Below are 12,843 nucleotides of genomic sequence, written 5' to 3'. Positions count from 1 at the left end.
GCAGAGAACACAAGATGAAGTATTATCATGTGTTTAATAAATTTGTGAGCATCGATGTTTAATTCTGTGTAAACTGTTGTTTTGAAAACTAACCATAAGAACTGCCAAATAAAAGCCGAAAGAATAGTGGATGCTGTAAATCAGGAACAAAAACAGAAGTTGCTGAAGGTGACCCTTCCACAGGACCCTCACCGGACCCAAAACATTAACTCTGATTTTTCTTCACAGATGCTGCCAGACCTGCTGAGCTTTTCCAGCAACTTCTGTTTTTGTTCATAAGAACTTCCACCTTCTCACAGAACTTCCATCTTCTCACAAGTGCAGTCCCGGGACAAATACTCACCAGTTTTCCAGGCACTCCAGGTTCTGCTCCTTGACTGTGGCCTCCTGTAAATTTGGTACCTCCATGTCCCTTCAGATGTGTCGGACAAACCCCACATTGATCGCCCTGTGGACAATAACAGAAGCTATATTACTCCTGGTTCAGTATTTGAAATCTCAGCTTCTCAAGGTGAGGAAAGGAAATTAAGAAACTGTGCTGAAGGGTTTACATACCAAGAGCTCAAGAACTCAGCATGGATGGAAGATGGTAGAAGATGTAGCGACTGTAACAAGGTCAGCCAGGTGGACCTCACAAAACATGAGTTCCCTGGTTGGGGCTGTTAATCTGGTCCAATCAGGGAGCCCTGGCTGACAGATATGAACAGGAGTGTCAGAGGTTCTGTTCACTCTGAGAGCTGGCTCTGAGGGAGCTGTATCAGCGTGAAGGACTTTTCCTGTGTAAATAAAGGGTGACTAGGTGATGGGACACCAGCCTCTGTAGAGTTATTTCAGAAGGTGTTGATGAGTGAGGCAGAAGACACAGAATCATTTACAAAAAGAAGTACTGAAAAGAGAACCTGAGCAATCTTTCAGGCCCGAGGAAACAAGAATACCCAGAACCCTTTGAATCCTCAGTGTTTGATTACATGTCTCTATTGACTGCTCACTCTATATGGTTACTTAAACCTAGGTGTGGTCCCTGAGAGAGAGAGACTGTAAACATGGGAGCAGACATTTGAAAGCATTGTAGTTAAAGCTCCTACACACATAAAAACTGCTGTGTCATCTCTCAGATATAAAATACAAGCTCCTCCTTCCATCACCCAACTACCCCACCCAACACGCCACACCATCCCTTTCCTCTCAATCTATTAAAACACGCTGTCAGGGCTGTTCGATAGTAATGGGGTCCCACATTTGTTCAACGCCTGTGAGGGGTGTGGGGTGGGGAGGGGGTTTCTAAATTTATCCATGAGCCTTGGTTGGCAGGGGCTGAGTTTACAAATGATCCCTGGCAGGGGTCCCATACTTACATGGGACCTCTGATGGTGCCCACCCCCCACCCCCTGGTTTGTAATGGCCCAGATATAGCTGCGATGAGAATGGTAATTGCCTTCATTGAAATCATGATGTGGGCATTGACTGCCAGCTCACCTGATGCCCCACAAACAGACAGACAAGAGAAATGATGTCCGTTAGGTTTGGGGGTGTGAGCTTGTAACTTGTAACTTTCTAAAGAAATGTAAGCATTTTCATCCCTGACCTTCACCAAGTGCCTCTTTGGAATAAAACACAACTCCCACCACTTTGGCGAACTTGGGTTCCAGAGGAAACTGGATGAAGTCCAGCAGAGAGCTGGGATGAGGCAACAAGGCGAGAATTTGGGACTATAATCAGAAAGGTGAAGCAGGCTGAGTGTCATTTCTCCATAAAGGTGGCCTTCCTAATAATGTCATTCCCATCAAAATCCATCCTATGGTGCATCGCACCTAACTAAGTATTCTTTCCATATGAGTGTGGTCAGCTAGTATTTGACTGTGAGGGTCACTACAGCTTGGCGACTCCAAGTCCACATGTTTGCAACAGAAGAAACTGTATCAGCATCAGAAACAAATTGTCCCCCTGGTAACATCAGAAAGGCCCCTTCCTAACCCAGAGACATGGAGAACGCGTTGAAGCACTTCATACTAGGGTGAGACATCTTGATTGTCTCATGGCGATGCTGCTGCCACTCTGTCCTGTAACACACTGAGCTATGTAGTGATTTCCTGAACTACTCTCAGAGCCAGCTCAACGTTCCTCAGGCTGGGCTGGCTCAGGCTCATGGTGACTGATTGTACATCAACAAAGATTGGCAGCCAAGCCTGCCAGCTGGTTTAGAATCATAGTGACTTACTTTTTCTCCCTTTGGCCCTGGTAATCCAGGTTTACCCTAAAAACAGAGAAAAGGCCAAAGTTTTATGTCATTCAGAGGAACTGATGAAACTTTAAACACAAACATCAAAACCTGTTCACTCCATCAAGTCACATGTTAAAATTAAAATTGAATCATTTTCCTTCTGAGTATAGAGGATCACTCACCTTGTTGTAGAATACTGGACGCAGGCCGACAGGCCAGAATTATCCTGCACTGACACACAGGGAGTCTAGTCATGGTGCTCAACTATCAACCCTGCAGTTGGTAGCTCAAAGCTTAGTTCAGCAAATCGCGAAATTAAATCCAATAAATCTGATAACTTGTAGACTGGCTAAACCCAGAAGGAAAAACCAATAAAACTCAAATGACAAACAACAAATACGGGAGCCACTTGTCTTGTACACTTCAGAACAGAAGTCCAGTACATTGATTTTCAGGTATTACTGATTTATTTTCCTCTGGGCTTTAGAAACAAGCATTCCCACCCTGGGCGAGTGAACATTTCACTTCACTTCCACACTACACTCCTACTGCCCTCTGAGTGACTGAACTTGTTAAAAGAGCTTATAAAACAGAACAAGAAGACATCAGTGGTCCAAGCATTGTAGAGGGACAAAGTTCAGACAATCCAGACCTAGGAGCAGGAGTTGGTTGTCTGGCTGCTTCAATCTGCTCCACTATCAAAAAATTCCTAGCTATCTGTCTGCGGCTTTAACTCCACTTCTCTATCTGTTCCCTCATAACCCTTGTGATATTCCCTTGTGAATCAAAAATCTGCCTAAATATGATTAATGGCCCAGTCTTTGCTTCAGTCTGGCGGAGAGAATTCTAAACATTAATGACTCTGTGAGAGAAGAAATTTCTTCCCATTTCCATCTTAATTAGGAGAGCCTTCATTTGTAACTATGCCCTGCTCATTCTAGATTCCCTTGAAGATGAAACATTCTCTCAGCATTTATTCTGTGAAGTCCATCAGGATCTGAGAAGTACCAATAAGATCACCTCTCATTCCTCTAAACTCCAATGAGGATAGGCCCAATCTGCTCAACCTTCCCTCATTTGACCATCCCTTCATCCCAGAAATCAACTGAGTGAATGTCATCTAAATTGTTCCTTGTGCAACCACGTCCCTCCTCAAGTAAGTTGACCAAACTGTGCTAGCACTCTTAAGTGTAGTCACAACAACGTCCTGTGTAGTAGAAGCAAATCTCTATATGTTTCTACTTCAGCATCCCTTTTCCAATAAAAGCCAACATTCCAGTTGCTTCCTTAATTACTGCTGTATCTTCATGCCAATACAACACCATTGGTTGTGAAGTAATCTTTTATAAAGCATGTTAGCAAATGCCTTTTGGAAATCTTTATTCGCACTGTTGTTATATTCTCAAAGATCTCTATGAAATTTGTCCAACATGATTTGTCTTTCACAGAATCATATTGACCCTGCCTGTTTGTATTATGATCTTCTAAATATCCTACTTTCATCTCTTCAATGGTAGATTCTAGTATTTTTCCCATAACTGGCCTACAGTTCCCTGCTCTCTGTCTTCATCTTTGAACAGAGGTGTTCCATTTGAGGTTTCCTAATCTGTGAGGATCTTCAAATTCCAGAAGGTTACAACCAATGCATTTCCTATATCTGGCAGCTACTTCTTTTAAGAATCTAGGATGCAGCTCATCAGATCCAGAGAATTTGTCAGTCCTTCATCCCTTTAGTTTTCTCTTTATGTTTTCACTAAGTGATAGCAATTGCTTTAAGCTCTTTCCTCCCATTTGTCTCTTTCCTTTCTTCAGATGCATTTTGTGGTTTCCATTGTGATGACAGATACAAAACATTTGTTCAAAGCTCCTGCCATTTCCTGGTTTCTCATTATTAATTTCCCAGTCCTACCCTCTAAAGGACCAATATTCATTTCAGCAATTCTTTTCTTTTTTATATACATGTAGAAAGTTTAACTGTTTTTATATTTGAAACTAGTTTTCTCTCATACTCCTTCTGGTTTTACACATCTTTTGCTGCTTTCAAAACCTTCTAAATCTTCTGTCCTACTATTAATCGTTGCAGCATTGTATGCCTTTTTTTTTCAATTTGATACGATCCTTAACATGGGTTGTGCATCCTTCTTATATAGCCTTTCTTTCTCAGTAGGGTATGTATTCATTGAGAATTATGAACTATCTCTTCAAAAGTCCCCCACTGATTATCCATCATCTTACATTATAATTCACTTTTTCAGTCCACATTAGCCAACTCTATCTAAAAAACTTGCAATGGTATTGCAAGAACAAAACACTATTATGGACCTATATTACTGATTCAAATTGAATGCGAATTTCTACATGTTATGATTCCTCTTGCTGAGAGATCCTTTACTATGGGATCATTATTCTAGCTTGTTTCATTACTTGTTAACCTGTTCAAAATAGCATCACTTCTGATAGATTCCAAAATGTATTATTCCAAGAAGCTATCCCAAATGCAGTCTATGACTCATTCTCCAGATTATAGTTACAAGTTTGATTTGTCCAGCTAATTTGAAGATTAGTATCATTCATGATTATTGCCGTTCCATTTAAAAACTGTCCCCATCAAACAGGTCAGGTACAACATGGGGCTAGATACAAAGTAAAGCTCCCTTGATACTGTCCCATCAAAGATTCCAAGGGCAAGTACAGCACAGGGTTAGAAAAAGAGTAAAGCATCCTCTATACTGTCCCTATCAAACACTGTCAGGTCTGGTACAACATGGGTTAGACACAGAGTAAAGCTTCCTCTGCACTGTCCATCAAACCCTCCATGAATGGGTCCAGCTCCTCAAAACTGTCTCCATCGAACACTCCTAGGTCAGGGTTAGATACAGATTAAAACTCTCTCTACACTTTTAAACTGAAAGTAAAATTCTCTCTACGCTGTTCCAATCAAACACTCCCAGGTCATGAACAGCACTGGGTTAGATGCAAAGTAAATCTCCTGCTATATTTTCCCAAGGCAGGAACAGCATAGGGTTTGATGCAGAGTAAAGTTCTCTCTGCACATTCCCCATCGAACACTCCCTGCAACCTCTTGCCCACTCACCAGCCTCATGGTCTCCTTACTGAGATTGCTTTTTGCCAGCATCAGGCAATTGACTCTCACTGGGAGGTGCATTAATTCTGAACTGTCCCAGGCTGCTGGGATCATGTGGGTAATGAACATTTTGTCTGTCCTACAATCATGGTACTCACAGGTTTTCCTGGGATGCCTTCCGGACCAGGATCCCCATCACTTCCCTGAAGAACACAAGAAGAGAGAGGTGGAAGCTCTTAGGATACAATGAAGTTGGGCAGCTCCTGGCTGCTATTTGAACACAAAGAACATCCCTGAGACTTACAGGGAGGTCACAATCATTTGCTCTTTGACCTCATCCCTCAGCTCACCTTGTCTCATCTGCATATTTCTTGTGGAGACAAAATTATAATCCAACATTTTACATCAAGTCCTCACTTCTTTATCCGTGGATTGGCTGAATCTCTTTTCCCTCAACCCACTTAAAAGAAGAGTCCAACAACAGTGTTTAGAAGGAGTAGTGGGAAACTATGTAAATTTAGCAAAGAGGTATTTATTCAGATTCTGGATAGTGGAATGAGACCCCAAATTGGAAAATACAGTGTCTCAGGCTGCATGTGTGCTGACAGAAATAGTATGGTTAATGATTGCATCAATAACCTACCCACAGTGTGATGGAAGGTTGTGGAACTGAAACATTAACTCAGTTTCTCTGGAGAGAAACTGTCAGGCCTGCTGGGAATGTCCCAGTTTCTCAGTTTGAATTGCAAACTGCCCGGAACTGCAGTATTATTGTTTTGTAATAAATGTCATGGTGCAGATTGACTACAGCACCCGACCAACAGTTAGAGTTGGACGACTCACAGCTCAAACGGCTGTTTATAAATGCGACTGGTACAATCACCTTGGGCCCCAGGAGGATCTCTGTTCATGTCACTTCGGCTCTGTGTAAATGGAGGAATCACTTTAACATCAGAACATTGCCCTAAGACCCTCACATTACAGAGGTGGAAAAGCTCTGGCTGGTTAACTCAGTGATAGCACCCTCCCCGTCTCAGGTAGAAGACTCTGGGTTCTAGTCTCACTCTTACGACTTCAAAAATGCAGACTGACACTTCAAGGCTGCATTGAGGGAGGGATGAAATTTTAAACCTCGTCCCCAACTTTCCTTGTAAAAGATTCCACGTCACTACTTCAAAAAATAATAGCAGAGAAGTTCTCCCCAGTGGCCTGGCCAATATTTATCCCTCAATCGACACCATAGACACTGTCACACTGCTGTTTGTGGGAGCTTGCTGTTAATAAACGAGCTAACGCAGTCGCAACACCTTCAAAATATTTCACCAGATGTTTTTAAATATCCAAAGGTTGCGAAGGGTGCTGTATAAATGAGGGCCTTTCTTTGTGTTTCAATACACCCCTCTCTCCCCTCCTCATACACATGTCCTGCCTCAGACACGTGGACACCGTATTAACATTATGTGCGTACGGGGACCCTGATGTAAGCTTGACATTGGCCAGGTTTTCGGAAGGTCTATGGGGAGGGAGTGGTGTTAAGGTACTTCCACAGAATTACTATTCCAGAATGCAGGCTAATTTTCTCAGGCCATGGGTTCAAGCCCCATCCGTAGCCGATAGTGAGATTTGAATTTGATTAAAAAAAAATCCAGAAGTGACCACTATTGATAATTTTTTTTTACAAAACTCCATCTGGTCACTAATGTCCTTTAGGGAAGGAAATCTGTCATTCTTACCCAGTCTGTACAGTGACTCCATACCCACAGCAATGTGCTTGATTCAACTGTTCTCTGGGCAATTCAGGATGGGCAATAAATGCTGGCCTCGCCAGTGACGCCCATGAGCTAATAAAAAAAACCCCACAAAAATGTGTTTCTTAGATGTAGATGTAAAAGGAGTGCCCCTTCACCCTCAGAACTTCAAGGTGGCATCTGAGGTGCCTGTCTCCTCAATTACTTGCAGCTTCACTCTCCTGACCCTATCTCAGGGGTTGTAGGTGCCCATCCTAGACAGTGATCATAAATGACCTCTTACTCCTGTTCACAAAAAAAACCTTGACCTCCAACCTATACGGCCCACCCCGATTGCCCAGGACCACACGTCCTGCCTCTGGAGGCCTGCCCAACTGTCAGCTAGTCAGTCAATCAACTCCTGGAAACTCTTGCAAGAGAGTTAAAGCACGGAACCGCGTTTTAATGCTCCAGGGATTGTACTCCTCAGCTGCCCCAAAGTCATGACTTAGGGATTAATCACAAATCCCTGGAAACTGCAAGCCATTTCTGAAGGGTCGGAAACTTGCTGAAGATTGAACAACACATTTGCAAAAGTTAATGAATAAATAGTGGAGAGCAGGGTGGTGCAGAGAGAGCAGGCGATAACTAATGCACAGGGGTGTGGAGGTGCAGAGATTCTGGGATAGATCAGCACATCTGGGTCAGGGATTTTGAGCTGAGTAAGTTCCTGAAATGTACTTACTGCTTCTCCTTTCGATCCGGGTGGGCCACCAGGTTTTCCCTTTGGGACATAAAAGGAAACAATTGTTAAAGCTGCATTAACAGCAAGACATTACACTAATCTCTTTGTGCTGAGGCCAGGGAAAGAAGGAGTTAGACCTCAGTGCCTGTGCAGAGGAGCAGAAGTCTGGAATGAGGGAAGCCTTACTGTTCCAACATTGAAAACACAACACATCCAAGGGCAAAGCACAGAATGGTCAAGGAAAACTTTTCACCAGGGGGACAAGGATAAGAGTGTGCACATACAGTGTACTCATTTACAAACAGAGATGAGAAAGAATTGTTTCTCTCAGATGGCAGTGAGTGTTTGAAATTGTCTGCCCCAGAGAAGTGTGGAGGCTTTATTACTGAAAGTATTTAAAGAGGAGGTAAATCTTTGAAACATAGAGAAATTGGGGGCTATGACGAGCCAGCACAAAAGGGGAGTTGAGGCCTGGTATAAATCGCCATGATCTTATAAAATGGTGCAGTAGAATTGAGGGGCTGAATGGCTTTCTCCTGCTCCTGTTTCTTATGTTGCAAGAGTGAAGAAGGTGGGGGTGGGGATGTGGTGCAACCACGAGATCGTATTACCAACTTGGCAAAACTTTTCTGGAGGAACTGAAGATAAACTTCTAGGATGTTACTGTGAACAACATCCAGGACCAAAATCATGGAGACATTGAACATAAGAATGTTTTATATTTCCTCGTTATTTCAGTGGGGTGACGAGGGGTTGGGATGATGAGATTGATGGGGAGAGGATGCTGGGTGGGAGGGAAAGGAGTGGAAACAGTGAGGGAAATGGGAAAAGGGGTGAGGGAGAGGAAGAGCAAAGGGGTTAGTGAGAGGGCAAGGGCATTGGTAGGAAACAGGCAAAGGCAGTAGTGAAGGGAGAGGGATCATTCAGGTAGAGGGAGGGGAGGCAAATGGGGAAGAGAAGAGGAGGAAGCAAGGTGATGAAGGGAAAGAGCAGGAGTGAAGGAGGGATGACGATGGGAAAGGAATGGTGGGGTCAGGGAGGGGAGAATCAGGAGCAAGGACAGTCGTGAGGGGTGAGTAAGATGGTGCAATCGCGAGGTGCCAAAGGGAGGGGGTATAGGGGCTTGTTGCATTGAGTTGGAGTGATGCAAAGGTGAAGGGAAGAGTCAGAGGGATGTAAAAGTGAAGGGAAGAGAAGTAGAGGGGAGGGAGTAGGGTCAGGAGAGAGACATGATGAGTGGGAGGATAGGGAGGGGGAAGGGAAGGTGAGGATGAGGAGGAAGGATGGCAAAGGGACAGGTAAGGAAGGGGAGAGCATGGTGAGGGAGTAGGGGGTGCGGTGTGGTGAGGAGGAATGTGTGAGGATCACCAAAGAGAGGAGTGTGATCACTACTGGGTTGGATAGTCGAGCTGAAGTAATACTCATTCCATTGGGAATCTCAGGGAAAGGGTGGAGAAGCTGAGTGTGGTGCAGGCTCCTCTGCCACCCTGACCCTGTGCTGCAGTACCATTATGGATCTGCACTCTTGCCATTTCTGCTGCGTGACCTGTCACATAGCCCCCTCGGCTGCTGTTCCTCACTCCGTCCTGCAGCCAACACTCACCGGCTTTCCTGGTATTCCTATCCCCGGGGGTCCTGGAGGTCCTGGGGATCCTGGCTCACCAGCCAATCCCTCCGGTCCAACTGGTCCGGGATCTCCCTAATAAAGAGAACAAACAAACATCTGCTGGAGACTGCCACAGTCACTGTTCTTAAAGGTACATTCCCTGACTAACCTGGGGATGTGAGGGTGGAGGTTGTTAGCACTTTTGAAAGGAAAACCTGTCTTTTTCCAGAACTGAGATGGTGGAATGGGCTTTTCCACAGTGAATGATGCTGCTACCTCTGAAAGAAATGTTACGTTGAAAGGGTGTCCTTTGAACCCAACGAGCAACAAGTTGCCTCAACTGATGGATACTAAGTTATGAGGCCATCACTCTGCCACAACTGCAGGATTTCTGAGTCAAAAGCAGATCTAAGAAACAATGACTCAGAAATGGTAGGAACTGCAGATGCTGGAGAATCTGAGATAACAAGGTGTAGAGCTGGATGAACACAGCAAGCCAAGCAGCATCACAGGAACAGGAAAGTCAATGTTTCGGGTTGGGACACTTTATCAGAACTTGTAAAACCATACTGCGAAGCCAGCTCTGAAGAAGGGTGTAGGCCCGAAAAGTCAGCCTTCCTGCTCCTCTGATGCTGCTTGGCCTGCTGTGTTCATCCAGCTCTACACCTTGTTATCTCAATGACTCAGATGTGGTTTTATCTTCAAGCACTTTGTAATACTGACAGTCTCTGACAATACTGAAGCAGCTCAGGGAAAGGAGTTGGAGATGCACCTGTTATCTTGGTAAAAGCTGAGAAAAGTTAAGCTGTACAAACTATTCTGAAGTAAGCATTAAATGTTTGGGATGAGCACTGGCTCCAGAAATGATTTGATTTTTTTAGGAATCTGCTCTCACAAAGGGGTGATTCCATCTCCCTGTGCCTGCCTTCAGGTCGTAGAAAAGGACAGGTAGAGATACACTGAAACATATTTGCGTTGTTCCAAAGTAAGAGCCAAACATTGGTGTGAGATCCCCAACTCTATGACTTGTTTACCCTGAGGCATCTGGGCCTCAGTGAAGCCAGGCCAAAAATGGCAAAACAGAGTGTGTCCTTAAAGGAGGTTCTGATGGCCATAACCAACAGAGTTATCGACACACTTGAATGTGAAGCCACGCATGGTCCAACTGCACCTGGAATGATGTACTTTTACTTACTGTTCTCCATCCCACCCACATGATTGCCAATATGCCCAGATTTTTCAACCATTTACCATCTATCTCTGTGTTTGGCAAACTCTATTTTAGTGCACCTTTGCCCACTTCTGACTAGCAAAACCAAGAACATCTCTTTGCATTCCCCTTCTGCATATCCCCGTTTCCTTGAGAATTGCTCTGCCACTTTCCATTCCTCTCTCATCCTCTTACTGACAGTCAGGGCCATCCAAATTTCAAGGAAGAAACCAGCAGTGGACGAACCGTTAGCTGGTAGAGGAAGAGGGTGAACACATTTCAATCTATTTCTGACTATACACCCAGAAAGCAGACACAGGCTGATGGAGTCATTCCCCTGTGAGAACAGCTTCCTGAAAATGAACCATTTTTTGGAACTAATGCTATAATTACACCTTGTTGTGCTGCAAAACAGGGAGACATTTAGCCACTATCAAACCTATATAAACCTCACCAGCAGATAAAAGCTTTATTGGTACAGGTGAAGGAGGCAGTTTGCTCAAACTTAGCTCATATCCTGTGGAACATAATCTATTGCCTCAACTCCCAACACTGCATTGAACAGGCTTTTAAGTTACAGATATTAATTACCATTTCGCACCCAGAAACCATTCCAAGAATTGATCACTCTTCACATGAAGAATATCTAAGTTATCCAAAATTGGTTTTTCACTAGAGTCCCCTGCATCCCTTGATTGGCTGTATTTTGATGCATTGCTCCAAACTGAGGTTACTCTAGACTATTAAATAAATCAAGGCTGGGAATTCTATGCAGAAGTGACTCAATGCCTGACTCTCCAAAATCTGTCCACCATCTACAAGGCACAAGTCAGGCATTTAATGGAATACAACCCACTTGCCAGATGACTGTGGCTCCAACAACACTATTCAGGATGAAGAAGCATGCTTGCATTGTGGGTCTACCTACAGCATATGGACTGCAACAGTTGAATGAAACAGGTAATTCACCACCACCTTCTCAAGGGCAATGCAGGACAGACACTAAATGCTGGTTCAGCCAGCGATGCCCAGAATGAATATATAGAAACCTTGCTTACCTTTAAATATCTTTGCTAGCTTAGTAATGATAGAGCGGATATCCTCCGCCAGTCTCGCCCCTTTAAGGTTAAGGACCTCCCTTCAGTATTTCTTCATTACTCACTTGTTTGAATTTAAGAAATTCCTCCCAACTAGTTTTTCTATGGAGTCAAAAGCCTGAGGGGTTAAAAGTCTGACTCGGAATTCCAGTATGAAATAATTTCAAACCTTCACATAGCTACAGCCTCACACTCCCAACAACATTGAAAAACAGTTACAGATTACTGACAAACCTTTGCACCTTTTGGTCCAGACACGCACAACTCTCCCGGCTTTCCCTGAAAACACAATTAGAATGGCGATGAAGAACAGAGCAAACGTGAGCAATCACTTTCAACACAAACCAAACCTGATTCTGGGACAATGGCTCCCACTTCCCTGCATGCATTACTGCAAGCAACATGTCAAATGGGAAGGAGATTGGAGCAGTGGGTCATTTTGTCTCGAGGGAAGAAACTCTTTCTTTAAGAATCCCATTCTTAATGGAACAGCCCCACTGGGCTCTGACTGTTCACCAGCTCACTCAAATTCTCTTTCTCTACAATCATAATTAGTTCCAGTACAGGGCCAGTCCATTCAGCCCATCAAATCATTCCAGTGATTTTGCCCATATGAGCCCTTCCAGGCAAATCCCCCTCTCCTGTTCACTGCCCATACTCTTTACTGTCCCAGTCAAATTCAAATCTCCTGCTTACTCCTCACTTCCTTCAATTTTCTTCTTTCTCATGCACTGTGTAATTTCCTTGTAATACTCCCTTGAATTTTGCTTTAACAGCAATTCACACTTCTACCATTCAGAGCCATTTTACCACTATATAATAATGTACAAATGATGCTTAGTGCTCAGTACCTGTTTCACTTTCCCACTCTGGATGTTGACAGCTCCAAATACAATGGTTCAAAGTCTCCCAAAGCGGAATCAATCTGTGCACGTCACCCAGCAAATTGGAAACATGGCAGCATAGTGGCTCGGGGTGGCATGGTGGCTCAGTGGTTAGCACTGCTGCCTCATAGCACCAGAGACCCAGGATCAATTCCACCCTCGGGCAACTGTCTGTGTGGAGTTTGCACATTCTCCGTGTCTGCGTGGGTTTCCTCACACAGTGCAAAGATGTGCAGGCTAGGTGGCTTGGCCATGCAAAATTGCACAT

General features: G+C 44.0%; 1 protein-coding gene across 1 annotated transcript in view; it reads right to left on the bottom strand.

Moving 5' to 3' along the window:
- Nucleotides 1-12,843, bottom strand: part of LOC109913044 (collagen alpha-1(XVI) chain-like) — a 137,453-nt gene that overhangs the window by 53,323 nt on the left and 71,287 nt on the right. The window contains exons 13-18 of the mRNA XM_048612964.1: nucleotides 11,926-11,970; nucleotides 9,382-9,477; nucleotides 7,779-7,817; nucleotides 5,465-5,509; nucleotides 2,219-2,254; nucleotides 344-448 (exon numbers count right to left, since the gene is read on the bottom strand). Coding sequence (XP_048468921.1) covers nucleotides 344-448; nucleotides 2,219-2,254; nucleotides 5,465-5,509; nucleotides 7,779-7,817; nucleotides 9,382-9,477; nucleotides 11,926-11,970 — 366 coding nt within the window. The remainder of the gene's footprint in view (nucleotides 1-343; nucleotides 449-2,218; nucleotides 2,255-5,464; nucleotides 5,510-7,778; nucleotides 7,818-9,381; nucleotides 9,478-11,925; nucleotides 11,971-12,843) is intronic.

Source organism: Rhincodon typus, chromosome 27, assembly GCF_021869965.1.
Source record: "Rhincodon typus isolate 14 chromosome 27, sRhiTyp1.1, whole genome shotgun sequence".
In the NCBI taxonomy this organism is placed as follows: domain Eukaryota; kingdom Metazoa; phylum Chordata; class Chondrichthyes; order Orectolobiformes; family Rhincodontidae; genus Rhincodon; species Rhincodon typus.
This window is presented reverse-complemented; position numbering and strand designations above follow the sequence as displayed.